This window comes from Bactrocera oleae, chromosome 3, assembly GCF_042242935.1.
Source record: "Bactrocera oleae isolate idBacOlea1 chromosome 3, idBacOlea1, whole genome shotgun sequence".
Taxonomy (NCBI): Eukaryota; Metazoa; Arthropoda; class Insecta; order Diptera; family Tephritidae; genus Bactrocera; species Bactrocera oleae.
Window position 1 is genome coordinate 9,419,599 of NC_091537.1, and position 17,730 is coordinate 9,437,328.

A 17,730-nucleotide genomic window follows, 5' to 3' on the forward strand; every position below is an offset into this window, starting at 1 on the left:
AAACTGTATGCTTATTTTCAAATACATATAAAATACATAAATAAATATAAATAGTTGCACTACAACTAAATTGCCTTAATTTTCTACGCAAGCAATTTACAGCTAATCAATTTACATACTGACGAGTATTTATGCCAAAGCATAACGGTTAAGTTTTCAAAATTTATGAAAATCATAAATTACTTTGAGTACCAATTTTCAGCGCCTGCCAATTTAGACAATTAATCAATTTAAAATGGTGTTAAAGGCGTATAAATATTAACACATATAAGCGACGCAATAGAACACGCATGCACTCGTTTGTGAATTACAGTTACATATATGTATGTGCGTGTGTGCGCCGCCTTGACTTAACTTGAGTCGAATTGCTGAAAGAAATTGACCCACTCAAGTGAGAAATCGAGTTAATTAAAACGAGCCTCGCAAAGATGGTGGCGCACACACGCACACCAATACATATGCACATGTGTACACATATACATGTATGTATTTCGTTTGTATGTGCTTAAACTTCAAGCATATTGCTAATAGGAAGTAAAGCTTGTTAAGTCAACTGTAAGCCACCGCAGCCGCAACGGATGTTGCACATTACAATTGGCGGCCATACAAAATACATGCAAACACACATACATATGTACGTACATATATGTTAGTTTGTGCTGTGTAGCGGCTCTTTAGCAAAGTTTTCAATGCACAACAACAAAATTTGGCGACTCAAGTGGAAAAAGAAGGAAGTGAACTTCAACACTTGCAGTGAAGTGTGAAGATTGGAACCAGGCAGAGCGTGCATTCAAATAAAGTGATGCCATTGAAGGGGGAAAAGAAATATAAATATTAAATTTATAATAATAATATGCATACACAATGCTTGTGTGATAGCAACTTACATTGATTTAGCGCGAGTGTTATGGGGCAAACAGCACAAGCCTGAGAAAGAGTGAAGTAGAAAACTCGAAAGGATTGGCTTGAATAGTAGCGGCACTTATACCAAATTACAACAACAATTATAAATATTCGCTATATTCACAATAAAAGTAAGAAAAAGCAGCCAAGTAAGGACGCTTTAAGATTTGTGCGAAATCGTGAAACTGTTTCTAAAATAGAACAGATTTATGAGGATTCGATAAGATTTCAAAAAAACGATACTTCCAATCAAATCGCGCATTTTCAAAATTCTGAATACAGTTCTGACACAATTTTATATAAAATTGCACTTTCTAATATTGTGCAAAAATGTTTTTGTAACACAAGCAGTTCTTGGCTGGGAGAAAGAGAGGGTTTTGGTTCTTAAAGTAGTTGGATAGTCAAGTGTGCTATCTTTTTTGAAGAGAATACAACTCAATGTTGAAATTGATGTGAATATTTAGTTCCATGCTAACCTCTAGTATGATTTAGCACTGAATTTATGGTATTCTTCAAATGTGGTATTCAGCAGATTTCAGAGATTGAAGTTGCAACGTGTGAATTCACACTTTGACTTCTACAAAATTAGTGATCACTGGCATAAGTGATGTAATATTACTAGTTTTGAAAAGGTACCGCTATATCATTAGAAGGTATGATTGTAAAAAAATAAAATTATAAATAAGACAAACATTTAAAACTTTACCGTTATTACTAAAAATTTTTATCTGAAATAAGAGTATTCAGCCTGCATACAAATAGGATAAGTGGTAAGGCTAAACGCTTGCAAGCAAATTATAATGCATCCCAGTGCGCTCAGGCCATATGCTCGATAATGACTGAGGTCTGCTGCCAATATGCGCGTCAAGTAAATAAGTTCACTACCAACAAATAACAACAAAAGTGTTGTATGTAAATAGCAAGAAAAAAAGCTTTGAAAGCCAAATTGGGTTTCATGTATATCTAACTTTGTTTGATTTATGGCAGCAGCGCGGAGCAAGTCAAATCAATCGCAAGGACTAATTGTCAGGATGCACTCAAGCGTCAAGCGCGCATAAGCGTACAGTTAACACAAAGATCAGTGCCAGTGTTTAGCTATATATTGTACAAGTACATAGCTGGCATCAATAGCCAGGCAATCGCGCTAAAAGGGTTCGACATCGATTGATGGGCGGCGAAGTGCGAAAGTGAATTCGTGTCGTTTTTGTTTGACTTTGTTGTATGCAAATGTGCTTGACTTTGTTTGTTTCACCCAGTTTTTCTCAAATATTTATTTCGAAAATGCTTCAAAAACGTGCGCGACGCTCAGAGACCCCTAGCGGTGTAGTTTTGATATCCTGCCGGCGGGAAAATTGAAAACGTAAATGATGCTGTGGCTAAGCATTGCACAAACTGAAAGGAAAAACACACAGCGCAACAACAAGAACAATATATTTTAATATTAAAACATTTATAGGGGGCGTGGCATATGCTGGGCGCGCTGCCGCGCTTGTTTTGCATCGAATTTGTCATGCTTGAGTGCATTTATATTGAGGCAACAGTCACGGCGGCAGCACAGCGGCGCGTCGCCAATCATGCCGCAATTATGAAGAAAAAAAGAGAAACAGACAAGCACATATGCAATATTAAATATATTGCGGATAATAAAAATTAAATTTAAAATAATTTCCACCAAATTGATTTTATTGTTTAAGCGCCGCTAGCGCGCGCTTTAGTATTAACGTATGCTTTTATTAATTGCTAACCCGTTGCGTCCTAGCACACAAAAACTAAACCCTCTTCACCTCTTTTTCTCTTTGCAGAGTCCGCGTGGCATGCAACCGTGTAGTCCATCGGGCGTTATTGCAGTGATGCCGCCATCGAAGAGTCCCACCATGGAAACGGCCGCCGGACAGCAAGCAAATGCACGCCTCAGTGACAGCAGCGCCGATAAGGAACAAGGCGCGGAACAACAGCGCGCCGCAACGCCAGTTAGCAGCAACAATATCACGAATACAACAACCACCAGCACGAATCTGCCCAATGCACGCGCCTGTCCGCTCAAATTTTCCATTGCGAAAATAATGGAGCCCGATCAACGCGCCAGCAGCGAAAGTATTAACGCGCCCGACGATTCCGAACGCTCATGCAGTCCCATTGAGGTCGCCAGCGATGAGTGTGAGTCAGAACGCGCAGAATTACAATTACCAAGCGCTAGCAGCCAACAATGCGCTAATGCCGAAAACTATGATTCCGCTTTTAAAAAGTATGTGCCATCTTCCTCCACTACCGCCGTCGCTGCTGCTGCGGCCGTAGCTGCCAATACTGTGAACAATGTCGCCGCCGTGCAACAATTTGTTAATACGCGCCATCAGGAATTAATGTCACAATATCCCCTTCTGTATTATGCGCCCAATCAGTTGATGTGTGCCGCCGCTGCAGCGCAATATGCAGCACTCACTGCCGCTCAACAGCAGACTTTACTTGGTAACCCAGGTGCTGCCGCGCATTTGAGCAGTTTTACCGCGTCGCTAAACAATTTCCATACGCAATCACTGCGGCGCAATCTCAGCGCTTCTGGACATCATTTAGCCGCCGCTGCAGCAGCTGCAGCTGCCGCGCAAGCTCAGGCGCATCATGCACACCATCAAGCGCTTGCCAGCGCGCATCCACAGTTGCAACAGACATTAGAAAAACAGCAGCAGCAACAACAACAGCAGCATAAAATGCGCGAAAGCGTTGCTAGCGCATATCACAGTATGAAACGCAAGCATAACGCGAGCGCTGTTGCTGCCACCGCCGCCACGCAATCAGCTACGTCAATTCATGAGCACAATTCTTCGCGCGCTTCATCTCCCGCCTCACGCCATCTACGTTCGCCTTCACCAAACTCATTGGATGACAGCCCTAGCTCTACATCGGGGAAGCAAAAGACGTTCTCATGCTTGGAATGTGGCAAGGTCTTTAATGCGCATTACAATCTTACGCGTCACATGCCGGTGCATACTGGCGCGCGTCCATTTGTTTGCAAAGTATGCGGTAAAGGTTTTCGACAGGCTTCAACGCTTTGTCGGCATAAAATCATACACACCTCCGAAAAGCCGCACAAGTGTCAGACCTGTGGCAAGGCCTTTAATCGCTCCTCTACGCTAAACACGCACACACGCATTCACGCCGGTTACAAGCCATTCGTGTGCGAATATTGCGGCAAAGGTTTCCACCAGAAAGGCAACTACAAGAATCACAAGCTGACGCATAGCGGCGAGAAGGCATACAAATGCAATATCTGCAACAAGGCTTTCCATCAAATTTACAACCTCACCTTTCACATGCACACACACAACGACAAAAAACCGTACACGTGTAAGGTGTGCGCCAAAGGTTTCTGTCGCAACTTCGATCTGAAAAAACATATGCGCAAGTTGCATGAGTTGGGCGGCAGCGATCTGCTCGACGATGATTCGCCACCAAGCTATGAACGCCGACGCGAGTACACGCGTCGTGAGTATACGCGCCGTGAAGCGCATCTCGGCTATCACGCACACTTACAACATGGCAGCCAGCTGACACCCGACTCCTCTGCCGGCAGCTTATCGCCACCGATCAATGTCACTACACCACCGCTCTCTAGTGGTGGTGGCGGTGATGGCAGCAACTCCGCTTGGCATACGCCGCAGTACCAAACACTGACCAACGCGCACCAGTCACCAGCTTTGAATGCAACAACGGCCACCAGCGCCTATGCACCGCATCACCTTTTGCCGCAGGTGGGTAGCAGTAGCTTTCGTGCGACCGCCGAATACTCCACAAGCTCCGCTTTCATTCAACTAGCGAGCGCAGCTTCTACGAGCGCCTCCACCAGTGCCGCACAAATGTTATCGGCTCACCAACACCAACAACAGCAGGCGCATCAGCACAGCCAACATCATCACCAGCACAACCACAACCAAAATTCAATACATCACCATCATCAGCGTCTCTCAACGGCTGCTGCTGTCTCCGCCATGGATCAGGTGCCCTTCATAGCGAAAGTGTTTTGACAGCGCTATTATGCGGACAGTTTGGCCACAACAACAACACAACATGCCGCCAGCACACTGACCGCTTCCTCGAAGAGCATTCTCATCGACTGACTGCAGTTCGTGGCGGCCGCTGCAGCAGCGACGGCATCGGCAACAGCGACGGCGACAGCGTCATCGACAGCCAGCTCGAATTTGATCACAGCACCGTCTTCAACACCCATCGAACTCGTTCTGGATGATGAACTTCTGGTGGACGCTGTAGATGAAGATGAGCCGCCGGTGCAGCTACTTACCCACCCAGCTGTGGAACAGCTGACGGAACAGTTCGCAATGCAACGCACGACATTGGGTACTGCTGTCGAGGCGCTAAATGGTCTACTCTAAAGCGCTGGCTCTGCCGCGCGCCTCCAAACTGCTGGTTTCAACAAAATGGTTTCATGGTTGCGGAAAGCGGCCCTTTTTTACCAAAAGTGATGAAGTGATTAGTCAAAGTGTGCAATAAAAATGCGTTAAAAATTCGTGAAGCGTTGAAAAAATTAAATATTCGAAATATTTTCTCAGCTTTAACGGTACGTTTTCCCTACATTGCACCCTCCAGCACCTTGCCACACAGCTCTCCAGTGATTTACCGTGATTTTTAGAGCGTGTTTAGTGAAAAGGCGCTCGGCTATTGGGATATATGTTGCATTCTCAACTTTTTTAGAATAAAAATATATTTTAGGGGTATTCACGTTGTAAATAAAAGCGGTTATATGTGATTAACCCAATTTGTAAATAAGAATGTTCTTGTAAATACCGATGTTGCGCCATAAATGTTCTTTAATAAAATGGATGAAAATATATTGTTAGTGGTTTCTTTGTATATATGTATATGTGTGAAATAAATATATATACATATATACAATTGTATGTATGTGTTTAGTTATAAGTATTTCAATGTGAAATTCCACCTCTACATACATACACACATATACACTACCTTTTGCGCCCACAAACAGTTCAATTTTAGGTGTAGTAGTATTAGTGAAATTGTAATTTATATTCATAGTTACACGTAATTGCGATATATAACAATAAGTAAATAATAAATAAAAATTTGAATGCTAAGAAAAAAATATTATACAGCATTAAAGACATCATCAATTTGATTTTTAGTCAATATACATATCGAAATATTTCGAAATATGTATATTTAAGCGAACTAGTATGATGAATTGAATGTGTTTGAATTGAAAATATAATATAAAAATAAAAATTAAAAAATTAAAATATATATATAATGTGTATAAGTCGTTGATTTTGCTTACTACTTCTCTCTTATAAGGTTTTTAAACTGCCACAGCTTTTTTAAAACCACTGTCCTGAAAAAGTCGGTGGTGTTGCTGAAAAAGTCGGTGGTTGATTGATCACAAGTAGAAATATGGTAATGTGATTAAATTTAGTATTGATAACTTTTCTAACGCTCGACTTATTCACTGCAATTCAACGAACAGCTGAAAATATATATATCACAATAAAGAATAGCTGTAGATTCTGGTATAATTGCTTCTTCTATATAAGCTGTTACCAAATTTTTTGTTCTAATGGGCCATCTAAATGCGACCAAATCAAAAAATAATCATTATACCTCCCAAAAAAATAGTTGCTATTGTCGATGTATTATGGTGATACTTGTCTTTAACTTCAAATTAGCTCTCAGTAGGGGCGATTATTTTCATTATTGCTAAAATTATTTCCAATACTTTAGTGTTGAGCTATTTAGTCGAAGAGTCCGAAATTCATATCGTTGTCTCCTTCTGACTCCGACTCCTCCACCCTCCTCCTTCTTTTCGGCAGCAGCAACAAACTTGCTGGGACCCTTGTTGGTAGCAGGTGAGATGTCTCGTAAGAAATTCCTTTCTAGTATATCAGTATCGCTTCTATTATACTCGTCCGTTGTGAATATGACTACTTCTTCATTGCTCCTCCTTGCTCCGTCTAATTTCGCTTCTATATTCTTTAAGTTCTCATACCCTTACATTACTTATTTTTGTACTTTATCACGACTATTACTTCACATTGGATCGCTGCTGAGATGATTATGTTGGGCTGCAGGTGCCACTCTAAGATATTCTACTGATTAAAATACGATTAAAGACTGGGGCAGGACGGCAATATAGGTCTTATAATGACATCTTCGCCATTCTAAACTAAATTTTTTATATCACGTGGAAAATATTTTGAAAATACAATATATAGAGATTCAATTAATACGACTAAAGAAAATTTAAGGTAAAGCATAATACTACCACAGTTCCATAAGGCTTGTTTATGGATAACAAAAATTCAGAACATCGTTGAAGAACCACCTAGAACGCTTTTATATACTCTTATCATCTAAAGTGATATGTTTTAACTACGAAAAATATTAATATTTGAAGTGTCTACTTAATTTTGCATTTGTCCACTTCAGACAAGGCTGTCTGTAAATTACGCTTTCATTGGCAGTCGCTTAATTCGACATTAATATGTACAAGCGCATATATTTATATATGAATAATTATCTATTTACATATAGAAAAAGCATTCTCACAATGAGTGCACGCATTTTAAAGGCAAAGCTTGCCAAGAACCAGAGCGCATTTTATGTGTTGAATGCATTTTTATACCCTGAACAGGGTATATTAAGTGTGCCACGAAGTTTGTAACACCCAGAAGGAAACGTCGGAGACCCTATAAAATATATCTTTTAGTTTTTAAGCTATCGATCGGAAATTTTGCACCCCTCCTTTTCTCACTAAGAAGCTGCTCATTTGTCGGAATAGCCGATATCGGACTATTATAGCATATAGCTGCCATACAAACTGAACAATCGGAATCAAGTAATTTTTTATTTGTCGAGGTATCTTCACAAATTGGCATAAGTTATTTTCTATGGCAACAATGTAATCTCCGTAGAAATATTATAGATCGGATGACTATATCATATTGCTGCCATATTAACTGAAAGATCGGAATCAAGTTCTGTGAAGGGTATTATAGCTTCAATGCAACTGCCTTGGAAATCTGCTTTCTGCGCGCTTTCGCTAAAACCAAAGCTTGCCACTTGGCCATTTTTTGTTAACAAAAATACAATAAGACGTATATACATACTTCCCACTGATTCAAAAGAGAAATGTTTCTGCGACTTTGTGTGACTAACATATATGTACATATATACACGTATATGCCTTTTAAGTTTCTATTTATAAAACCAAAAGTAAAGAGTGTTTCAATTAGAGTCGGTAAGTTAGATCGAATCACATGATACACTTTGCTAACAGACAACCATACTTTAAATTATTCATATACAGATTATCAGTCATAATGTCTCTGTTACTGTACCTAAATGTCTTTCGAGACTAGTTTTAACATAATGGAGTCTACAAAAATCGAAATTTGCCTCTGTTACTTTTATAGGCATATGCATTAATGTCTCCCTACTAGTCACCATTTTTATATGTAGTGATAAATACAATGTGCCTTAAGACGCCTTCCGTCGGCTGTTAGATTAAAATACGAATTCTTTTAAAGCGCAAATGCAATCAGATTCAGACATTATTTTCTTAAAAAAGTTCTCTTAAGGACTCTTCTTAAGCATATTTAATTTGAAACCATATCTTATTTTTTTATATTATAAATATACAAGTATGATATGGCCCATTGGAATCTCTTAAAAAATATTCATTTTCGAAGAATTCATGTTCACGTCTACCACCTGACGAAAACATTTAGGTGAAGTATGGAAAAGACGCTTAGCCTTGCAACAACGATATGAAACCCGCAAGCTTGATTAAATCGTTCTTACGACGTTCGGGGGTTAGTTAGTTGTGAGCTCTATTCTAGGATTTAACAAGTCAGTGTAGAAGAGCCGAGTTGTGCCCTATATGTACAGACAATTAATAGCGGCCAGTCCCAACCAAAAAACCCTTTCATATATGTAAACATATTTATATAATATGTATATGTCTTCACGTCAGTCCTTTGGGCCTCCATTTTCTTATTTAACTTCGAAATAAAAGTGCATGCGAAAGACTGTTGTGTGTTGTTGCCTTTGAGTGCAACTAAAAAATGCAAATTCAAATGCGCATAAATGAGAACAATTAATTTTGCATTTCATAACGCTGCAAACAGATCGACACACCCACACTTAGTCACACGCTTGCACTCAATGGGCACACAATGGCTGATAAATAAAACGACGGTCATTATGCAAAACAGCGTCAAAGCTCAACCAACCCAGGTGTGTCTTCATATACTTGCCGACATATATATACTATATATATATTTATATTATATTGTAGTATATACCGAGAGCGAGTGCAGTGTATCTTCGCTAGGGCTCCGCAAGTTGGCGAACATCTTCAGTGTTTACTTAATTAGAGGCAGCTTCTGAAGAAGCACACGTACGCTGTTGGCTGTTGCACTCGTTGGGTTGCCAGAGTGGAACAAATGAACGCACAATTTGTGTTTTCAGGCGCGGGAGTGCGGACTACACCAACACAGCGCAGAAATATGATTAATGAGTGTAGGAGTCCAAGCGTCTACCCATGTAAGCGTGGCACTCGATGGCAACACATTTATTTGCATTTCGCTTTGATGTCAAAAAGACGGTTGACAGCGGTTGACTCGGAACGAGTTCGTGTATACTGTGGGTATGTAGGCGGTAACCAGCTGTCAACGATGGTTGATGTGTCACTTCAAGTACAATACATAAAAAAGGAACAAATGAAACCAACTATGCACCGAGAGCTGAGAGGTACACCAGTTTTTATATCAGCTTGTAATAACCACATAGAAATTTTAAGCGAATTTTTACAAGAAGCAACAACAAAATGGCGACTAAAGCTAGCAGTTGTCATCAATATCATCAAAGTAAAGTGTTGTCAAAATTAGATAAAATTGCTAAAAATTACGTTAAAATAGCAAAAAAGTGGTCTTCTATAGGTTATATATATTTATTTCCTAAAAAATATATATTAATTTTCGACATAAGCTACAATCAATTCAATAATACTAATCTAACATTCTGGCAGCTTTTTTCTCTCTTCAAAATGCAGCGATCTTATCACTATCAACGAGCCGTTTCGTTACTAAAATCCGTCCAAGTGCTTTTTTTCGCTGATCTAATCCTTAACTTTTTAATTTAACCCCTACATCTTAGATTACTATTAGAAATTTTTTTCTTCCACAAAAATTACGACGTGTTTGTTTGAAGCCAATTCGAAGATTCATCCCGACAAACTATTGCCTAATATTGTCCTCATGCTTGACGATCGCATATACCTCAAAATTTAATCTCGCTCTCCATTTTTCGATAACTTTTTACCATTTCGGAGGTAACTAAATAATGTCACTATTACAGAAACCTCCATCGAAGCGATTTTTTACCAGCAAAGTCATTCGCAATAGACAGAAACAGACAGTAATTACTTGATTCGAAATTCGGACTATAAAGTGGCTGCAATCTCCCAACCAAGCTGCCGATGCTTGTGGCGAGTCACTAGCGATATACTTGTATGTGGCCTGCCGTTGTCCTGACGGAACACGATTCCTCTCCTATTAACCAAAATTGGGCGTTTCTGAGCGATTGGCTCGTTTATTACAGTTCAATTGTTGCAGGATAGGTCCGATTAGAGAATTCGGCCGTAGGGAAGCAGCTCATAGTAGATTCTCTAACAATCAAACCAAGCAAATAGCAAATCCTTCCTGACCGTAATTTAACTCAGATAAGCACAAAAAATTAAGTTTTGTACTCAGAATCGTCAACTGAGTTAAAATGAGGAACTGGGCTATAATTTTTTCATGAAAAATATCAAACGAATCCTTAAAAATATTTGGGCAACTGTAAAGTTTTTACTCCAAATAATGTTGTACCAGATCCAAGGAAAAATAATTAAAATAACCTTTGCTTCGTCATTAGAATTTTACTCTGCCTAATTGTTAGGGTTTGCTCTTAATATATTCAGCAACCGCCATACTTCTGTTTGTGATATTGTATCATTATCTAAAGAAGAAGTCAGTCATATCATTGCGAGATCTCATATCATCACACAGCTTCCGACATTGGTGACAGATGGTAACCTTTTTTTCAATTGAGGAGTATATGTATATCATTTATAAATGCTTTAGCATTATTTGTTTTTGATACGAAACTAATTCCATCACTCTTTTAACCGTTTCGTAAGTGTACCACCTTTCTTTCATTTGTCAGCTTTCGAAACACTTCGACGGTATATTGTTTCTTTTTTTATTCCAGTTCATATAACAAAGTTTTCTAAAGTGGTCAAATTGTGTAGAACTCGTGTATTTTCAAGACTTTTAGTAACAATTTACTTTCAGACTTTGGTGAAACAAAATTCATATCTAGAAATATTATATGTTTCCCTGACGCAAAATAAGTCTAATGCTGGCTTAGGTGATGTCGCTTGCTTTCAGCTGTCTTTCGACCTACTCTTTCTGCTAATAAATATTGTTTCCTTCAAAAAGTTTTGAATTTTCGATAATCAAAGTGGATTACCAAAAACAAAAATCGTTTAATGTTATTTATGAACACTTTCGATATTATACGCGTAGAAATCGGCGAACAAATGTTCTATTTTATATCTTTATTTAAATTTTAAACTTTTATTTGAAATTTTTGTCGAAAAGCTTGAATAAACTGGTGAATAATAAAAATATCATATTATTTTTGGTTTATTTTATGCTGTTGCCAGCTCTTTGCTGAGTATAACACTCAAAATACACTCATCAAAAATATAAACTCACAATTGTCAAACATATATTTTCAAAATGTCAAAAAATAACAAACAAAATCGATTGCACAGAATTCCATATTTCAAAACTGTAAATTTTCGACAGTGCTCAATTAAAAATTCATTGTGAGAAGTCTGTACTAACGGCATGCTAAAATTTTCATATTATTTCTTTGATCCCGTGACACTCGAGCGGAAATGTCAAAATTTTGTCAAAGCAAGTGCGCACTACTGCCACTCCAATTGACAGTTTTTTATTATAATAACATATACGCTTTTTTAAATTTTATTGCGCACTCAAAAAGCCAAAGTAAGCGTAAATTTTGGGGCTGCAAAGTAATTGTTTATGCAAATCAAATTCATCGGCAGCATCATCGATTCATTGTGAGCATATGTCGCCACCTCACAACTACAAATACAAAAAGAAAAAACATCAACTGGCACTACTAATAAAAAATAAAAAACAAAAACAGAAATTATGCCATGCAAGCTTCGGTGCAGTAACGCCCCCTGATGGGCTAGCGGCGTCGGCTTAACATTTTCCTTGCTAAAATCGACCGTTGTCTCCCGAACAAAGCATTTAATATATTAGTATGTATTTGAAGCGCCTTGAAGCATGCTTCAAGTGTTGTGACTTTCAACGCTGTCACTGCTTTTTTGTTGTTCGCTTCTTGGCGGCAACGCTTTGATCCCGCGCGCACTTGTCGGCCCGAGCAAGCGAGAGGCAAATGAATAATGCCATAGTAGCGTTAGTACCCACCGCATTATGGGACAGAGGTTTGCAACCTAAATACAATAAATGTCCTCAAAATTATTGCATTAAAATAATGAAATACTAATACATCAAACATCAGCGCAACGCTCGCGGGTGTGGGTGCTTCATTTGTTCGAATCGCCACTTTGCATTCACCCGCTGTGCTGGAGTTGTCTCGCGCTTTTGCTAAGTGCGCTAACGGGAACAAAAAAGGACGATAGCGTTGCCGATTCGCAGTCGCAACGCAATCAGCGACGAAATCACTGTCATTCGTACTGTTGTATTTGTTGTCTTTGTGGCACACTTGAAATGTCCTTGAGTGTACTGAGCGCTCGCTCGCTCGCTCGTCCGTAAGTTCAAGCGTCTGTCCGCCGCTGTGTTTGTCATTTGTCATTGAGCTTTTTGATATTTCCGCAGTGAATGTAATCGTAATGCTGAGTGTTTGAATCTATCTGTGCACTCGATTACAAAAAAAAAAAACAAAAAAAAAAACAACAACCAGCAACAAAAACATCAATAAGGCAACTTTGCAAATGAAGACCTTATTTGCAAATTGACTTCGGTCACCAGTATCTTTCTCGCCATTAGACCATTTTCCTCTTCGGCAGCGGCTTACGTGCTTTCTTTCCTGTCACATGTGTCCGTTGTGGTGTGAATGTGTGCGTGTCAGCTTGCGGGTGTCGGTTAAAGTGTGTGTGTGCCTACTGATTTCGTCCTGATAAGGTTTGACTATTCAATGTTTTAGCTTTGTTTCTGTACCTCAAAACCGCCTTCCTCTCCTTGCTCTTACAACTTGTGTTCTATACTATGTTATCCTTCTTCACTTTTGACATTTTGAAAGAGTTTTTGTTTGTGCTTTTTGTCCTGATTTTGTCTTTCGTTTGGTTTTTGCGCAGACATTAGAGTTTTATGTGCAGGCGTTAATTAAGGTAATTAATTTAAGCCAATTAGTAAGCATCTGGATTAGTGAACGTGTACGACTGTTGGCGGCAATTCAATTGCCATTTGCATATTATCGCTATCGATCTTAGCAAATTAACATGAAACATTCAATTTAGTTTTTGTATTATGTGAACTATACCATAGGTTTTTATGCCTACGGTTACGTAATAACTACGGTTGACACCATTTATGATGGCAATGGCTCTTGCCATATAACTACTAATTATACCTTGAATAGTTTATATTAAATTTGCCACGAAATTCGCAATATCTAGAACGAAACGTCGTGACGAGCTGAGTCAATTTAGCCATGTCCATGTCCGAATGTCTATACGCGAACTAGTTCCACAGTATTTGAGGTATCGATCTGTAATTTTTAAGAACACGAGTCGAATATCCAAGTCCGTTATTTGAAAATCGGGATTATATATGATGGAACTCGGGTCAAATATTTGAGAATCTGGGTCAAATATAATAGTGGTATATGTCAAATATTTGAGAGTCCGGGTCAAATATTGATATATTTGGTTTCAATTTTCACTGAAACGTGGGATATGCAAAGTTTAAAAACCTACCTCTAGGCTCTGGAATACCGTTATTTCTTACTTAATTCAAGGACTGCCACAAGAAAATTTTCAAGTTTATGGCAAATGTAAGCTGACAATCATGCATTTGGTGGACAAGCATAAAGCTCTCAGAGTGCGCAGCTGACTTGGATAGGTGGCGGATATAACTTACAAATATGGTTAGAAAACATACGACGGTCTCTTGCAACAACTTAGCACTGAAGTCTCAGCCATAACATGTCTACAAGTATTGCACATGTATACAGTTACATAAGTATATAAATAACATATAGGTATTAAATAGAATAGCACACAGTCAATGGGGGTCGACTATAGTGCGTTGATAATATGAAAAGTACACAGCGACGCCCCACAATTAAGGACACAATTAAAACGCCAAGACCTCGACGTGCGATAAAGGAAAGCGTGCGCGCCAATCTGACAAGAATATGAGCGTTGTGTCCCTTAAGCAGGATTACTTACTTGCGGAGCAGCGCACATAAGACACTCTTAGATATTTGTGACGAAGAAAGGATACAAAGAAGCGCTGTGAAGGCGCTCCACTAAGTGTCGCGCGCATCAACTATGAACCCGAACAATGCAGTAAAAGGCGCAAAAATTATAAAAAAAAAAATGAGAAAAAAAGAATTAAATGGGATTTCGAAAATGTGAAAAAGGTTGTAAATGGTGGAAAATGCCAAGCAGCTATTGTCACACGTTGCGTACTTTGAGAGAATTTCACTTGATTGCAAAATAATTGAAAGGAAAGTGCAGCGCCTTCGATGCCTCTCCACTTCTGAACTAAATACTTTTTATAACAATTTTTTTTATGCGTTTTGTCTCTGAGACTTATGCATGTACCATTCTTCCATCTTTTGTGTGTTTTAGCTTTTTAAAAAATTATAATCACATAAAATGTGATAACAAGCGATACACACTTAACACGATACAAAGATAGGTCACAAACTACTCATCCTTGTCATCATTCTCATCTTCAACGCCCCAACAGAGGCTGAAAGCAGAGGCAGGCAGGCGACATTAGCAGCTATCACAAGTAAAAAGCAACAAATGAGGCAAGCAACAGTGACTGTTGCACTGCCGCCACCGAATAACAGACAACAAGTGCAACAACAACAATAAAAAAATGCATTTGCCACACACTTTAGAACGAGCTGTGTTGATGCGCTTCACAAAATCCTTGAGAATGAATGGCATGCGTATCATTACATCATTCGCAAAAATGTGTGGTGTATTGAAGAGATCATCGTCATCCTCAGCGTAGCCGTGCAACAAGGATAATGCGTTGGCGAGAATATCTGGCGAACTGGCGGCAATAAGTGTATAAGTGCCTGAATAGCAAGCGAGTATTGACTTCACGAGGGTATGAGTGTGTGCAGCGGTTAGGTCAGACAATGCGCAGAAAATTTCATAAAACCTTCGCACATTTGGCTCCACCAGGTTCGTATTTATCGATATGCGCCATTCACTAATAACAGCACGACTGCTGTGATGGACAGCACAAGAGCGCAAGAGGGGAGCGCTCACTTATAAGTCTTAATCGCATCCGGAAGAGATTACACAGCGATTTATGGACGATTATACGAACAGCAAGGCTGATGAGTGCCGTCGAAAAATAAGAACAAAATATACAGTATGCCATAAAATACTATAGAAGTGTGTATTATGCAATAGACTCAGTTAAATTCTTGCTAATTTCTTCACATTTCTTACGTCCGTTTCGTCAATGGTTCGTGTATATACGACCCTAAAGAGAAATGCACCAGTTCCAAACTGAGTGAGTTCGGAACTCTACCATCACCAATCTATGTAAAACAAAGAAACATTATGACATCTTTAGAATCGACAATATCCCCTTTTTATACCCTGAACAGGGTATATTAAATTTGCCACGAAGTTTGAGATCTTTTAAAGTATATATTGTATATAAATAGTTCCTCAACTTTTGAGATATCAAACTCAAACTAGACACAAGTTACGAAATGTGGTACAGATTATTGCCCAAGGCTACGGCTTGCTCTCCGAACATATTGTTCAGATGGGTATAGCAGTCATATAAACTGACCGATCAAAATCAATATAAAGATCCTGGTATACCTTTCTATGTTATATATGTAGCTTCGGTGAAAGTGAATTTAATGTTTTTTCTTGTTTGTATAGATTTTCTATTGTTCAGATTTAGTCGAAGTAGTAACGAATTCGCCAAACGACGTTGCGAAACGAACGAGTAAGTGAACTAGCTCACGCGACGAAGTAAAGATTTATTTTCAATTATTTTTGATAATTCAGATTTTATATTGAAATAGCAAACAGTGATCCATATACCATATATTTTCCAGTAGCAAAATTATTGTGCGATTAGTTCGCGTTTCCTGCTGGGCATGTACACATCTATTTATGAATATTATATATACAGTGTTGAAAACTCGCTTTTCCCTGCATTGAGCGCCTCGTTAAGTATTGATTAAATTCGCTGCATAAAAAGGTGATAACGATTATGCTTGTTTAGACATTTTTCGCTGCGTTCCCGTTTGACAAGACAATAGAATTAGATTGAAAAAATTCAATAGCTGATAAACAGGCGGCACAGTAGGATATCTGTAATAATAATCTAGACATTTAATAAAGCGTAGACAAAAGGGATGTTATATACGTGAACATGTAAATATACCTAAATAGACATACGTATACATGTTTGTATGTATGTATGGTATAAATAACTGCATAATTATTTAACGTTATCATGGGAAATATATATTGATACTCCTTATTATATTATACTTCCTAATAGTTATTTAAATGACTGAAAACATATACTACATACCTAGTTATGCTAATATATACACATGTATATACTCAGATAAGATTTTTTCCAGAAAATCCAATATATTTCCCACAGTAGTTTTTTACTTGTTTGCTCTCTGATTGGTTACTTTCTAAAATGGCGCCAGAGTATTTATATTTATGGCAGTATTAATATGTATTTCTCTATGTCGATAAACATAACTATATGACTTAGAAATTATACTTTATTATGTTGATGATTGCATCAGTTTACTACACTAAATCACGCTCTGAAAATAAATATTGTTTATTCATGATAAACAATCACGCCCCGAAATGTGTCTTGCAAATAAGCAATTTGTATGGAATTATTAAAACGAAGGTAGCTAGGTAAATCAGTGACTTTATCAATTATCCTTGTTGTAACTTTCAATAAAACACTGAGTTTTGACGACTTAAAAGATCATAACTTAAAAATAGTATTCCCAAAAACTGAGCACAATTTTCAATGCGAACCTTCGAAGTTTCAAATTCAGTGAAAATTTTTCAATAAAACACACTTCGAAGATGTACATATGCTTCTCAAAATGGTGTTCGTGTTAGAAGTTGCCTAAACAAAAAAACGAAACCATATATGATGATCGTACCCATAAGCAAAGCAATGGCTTAGGCTTAATTTATTTGACGATAATCGCTCTAACCCGGAACTGAATGCCTTTATTAGCTGCGATATTTGAGTAATTATCTACATTGTAGGCGATATGTGTTGAAAGAATAGATAAAATTTAAAAATTTTGAGTAAACTTATGATAATAGGTAAAGAGTGCTTTTTAAGACATGTGGATTTCAAGAAGAAATAAAACGCATATAATTTAATGTTATGGCCAAGAATTTAGTTTTATTATAAAGATAAGAGTTTGCCATTATTTTTTTAACAATAACGCACCGAATAAGATCTTCGAAGGCATCAATCGTATCTGCGTAGACAA

General features: G+C 38.2%; 1 protein-coding gene across 2 annotated transcripts in view; it reads left to right on the forward strand.

The window, feature by feature from the left end:
• erm (earmuff) overlaps positions 1-6,077 on the forward strand; it is a 59,811-nt gene extending 53,734 nt beyond the window's left edge. For both annotated transcript variants that reach the window (XM_036358020.2, XM_014234115.3), the window contains exon 2: positions 2,706-6,077. In XM_036358020.2, the coding sequence (XP_036213913.2) occupies positions 2,718-4,922 (2,205 nt within the window). In that variant the 5' untranslated portion in view covers positions 2,706-2,717 and the 3' untranslated portion in view covers positions 4,923-6,077. The remainder of the gene's footprint in view (positions 1-2,705) is intronic.
• Positions 6,078-17,730: the final 11,653 nt, after the last annotated feature.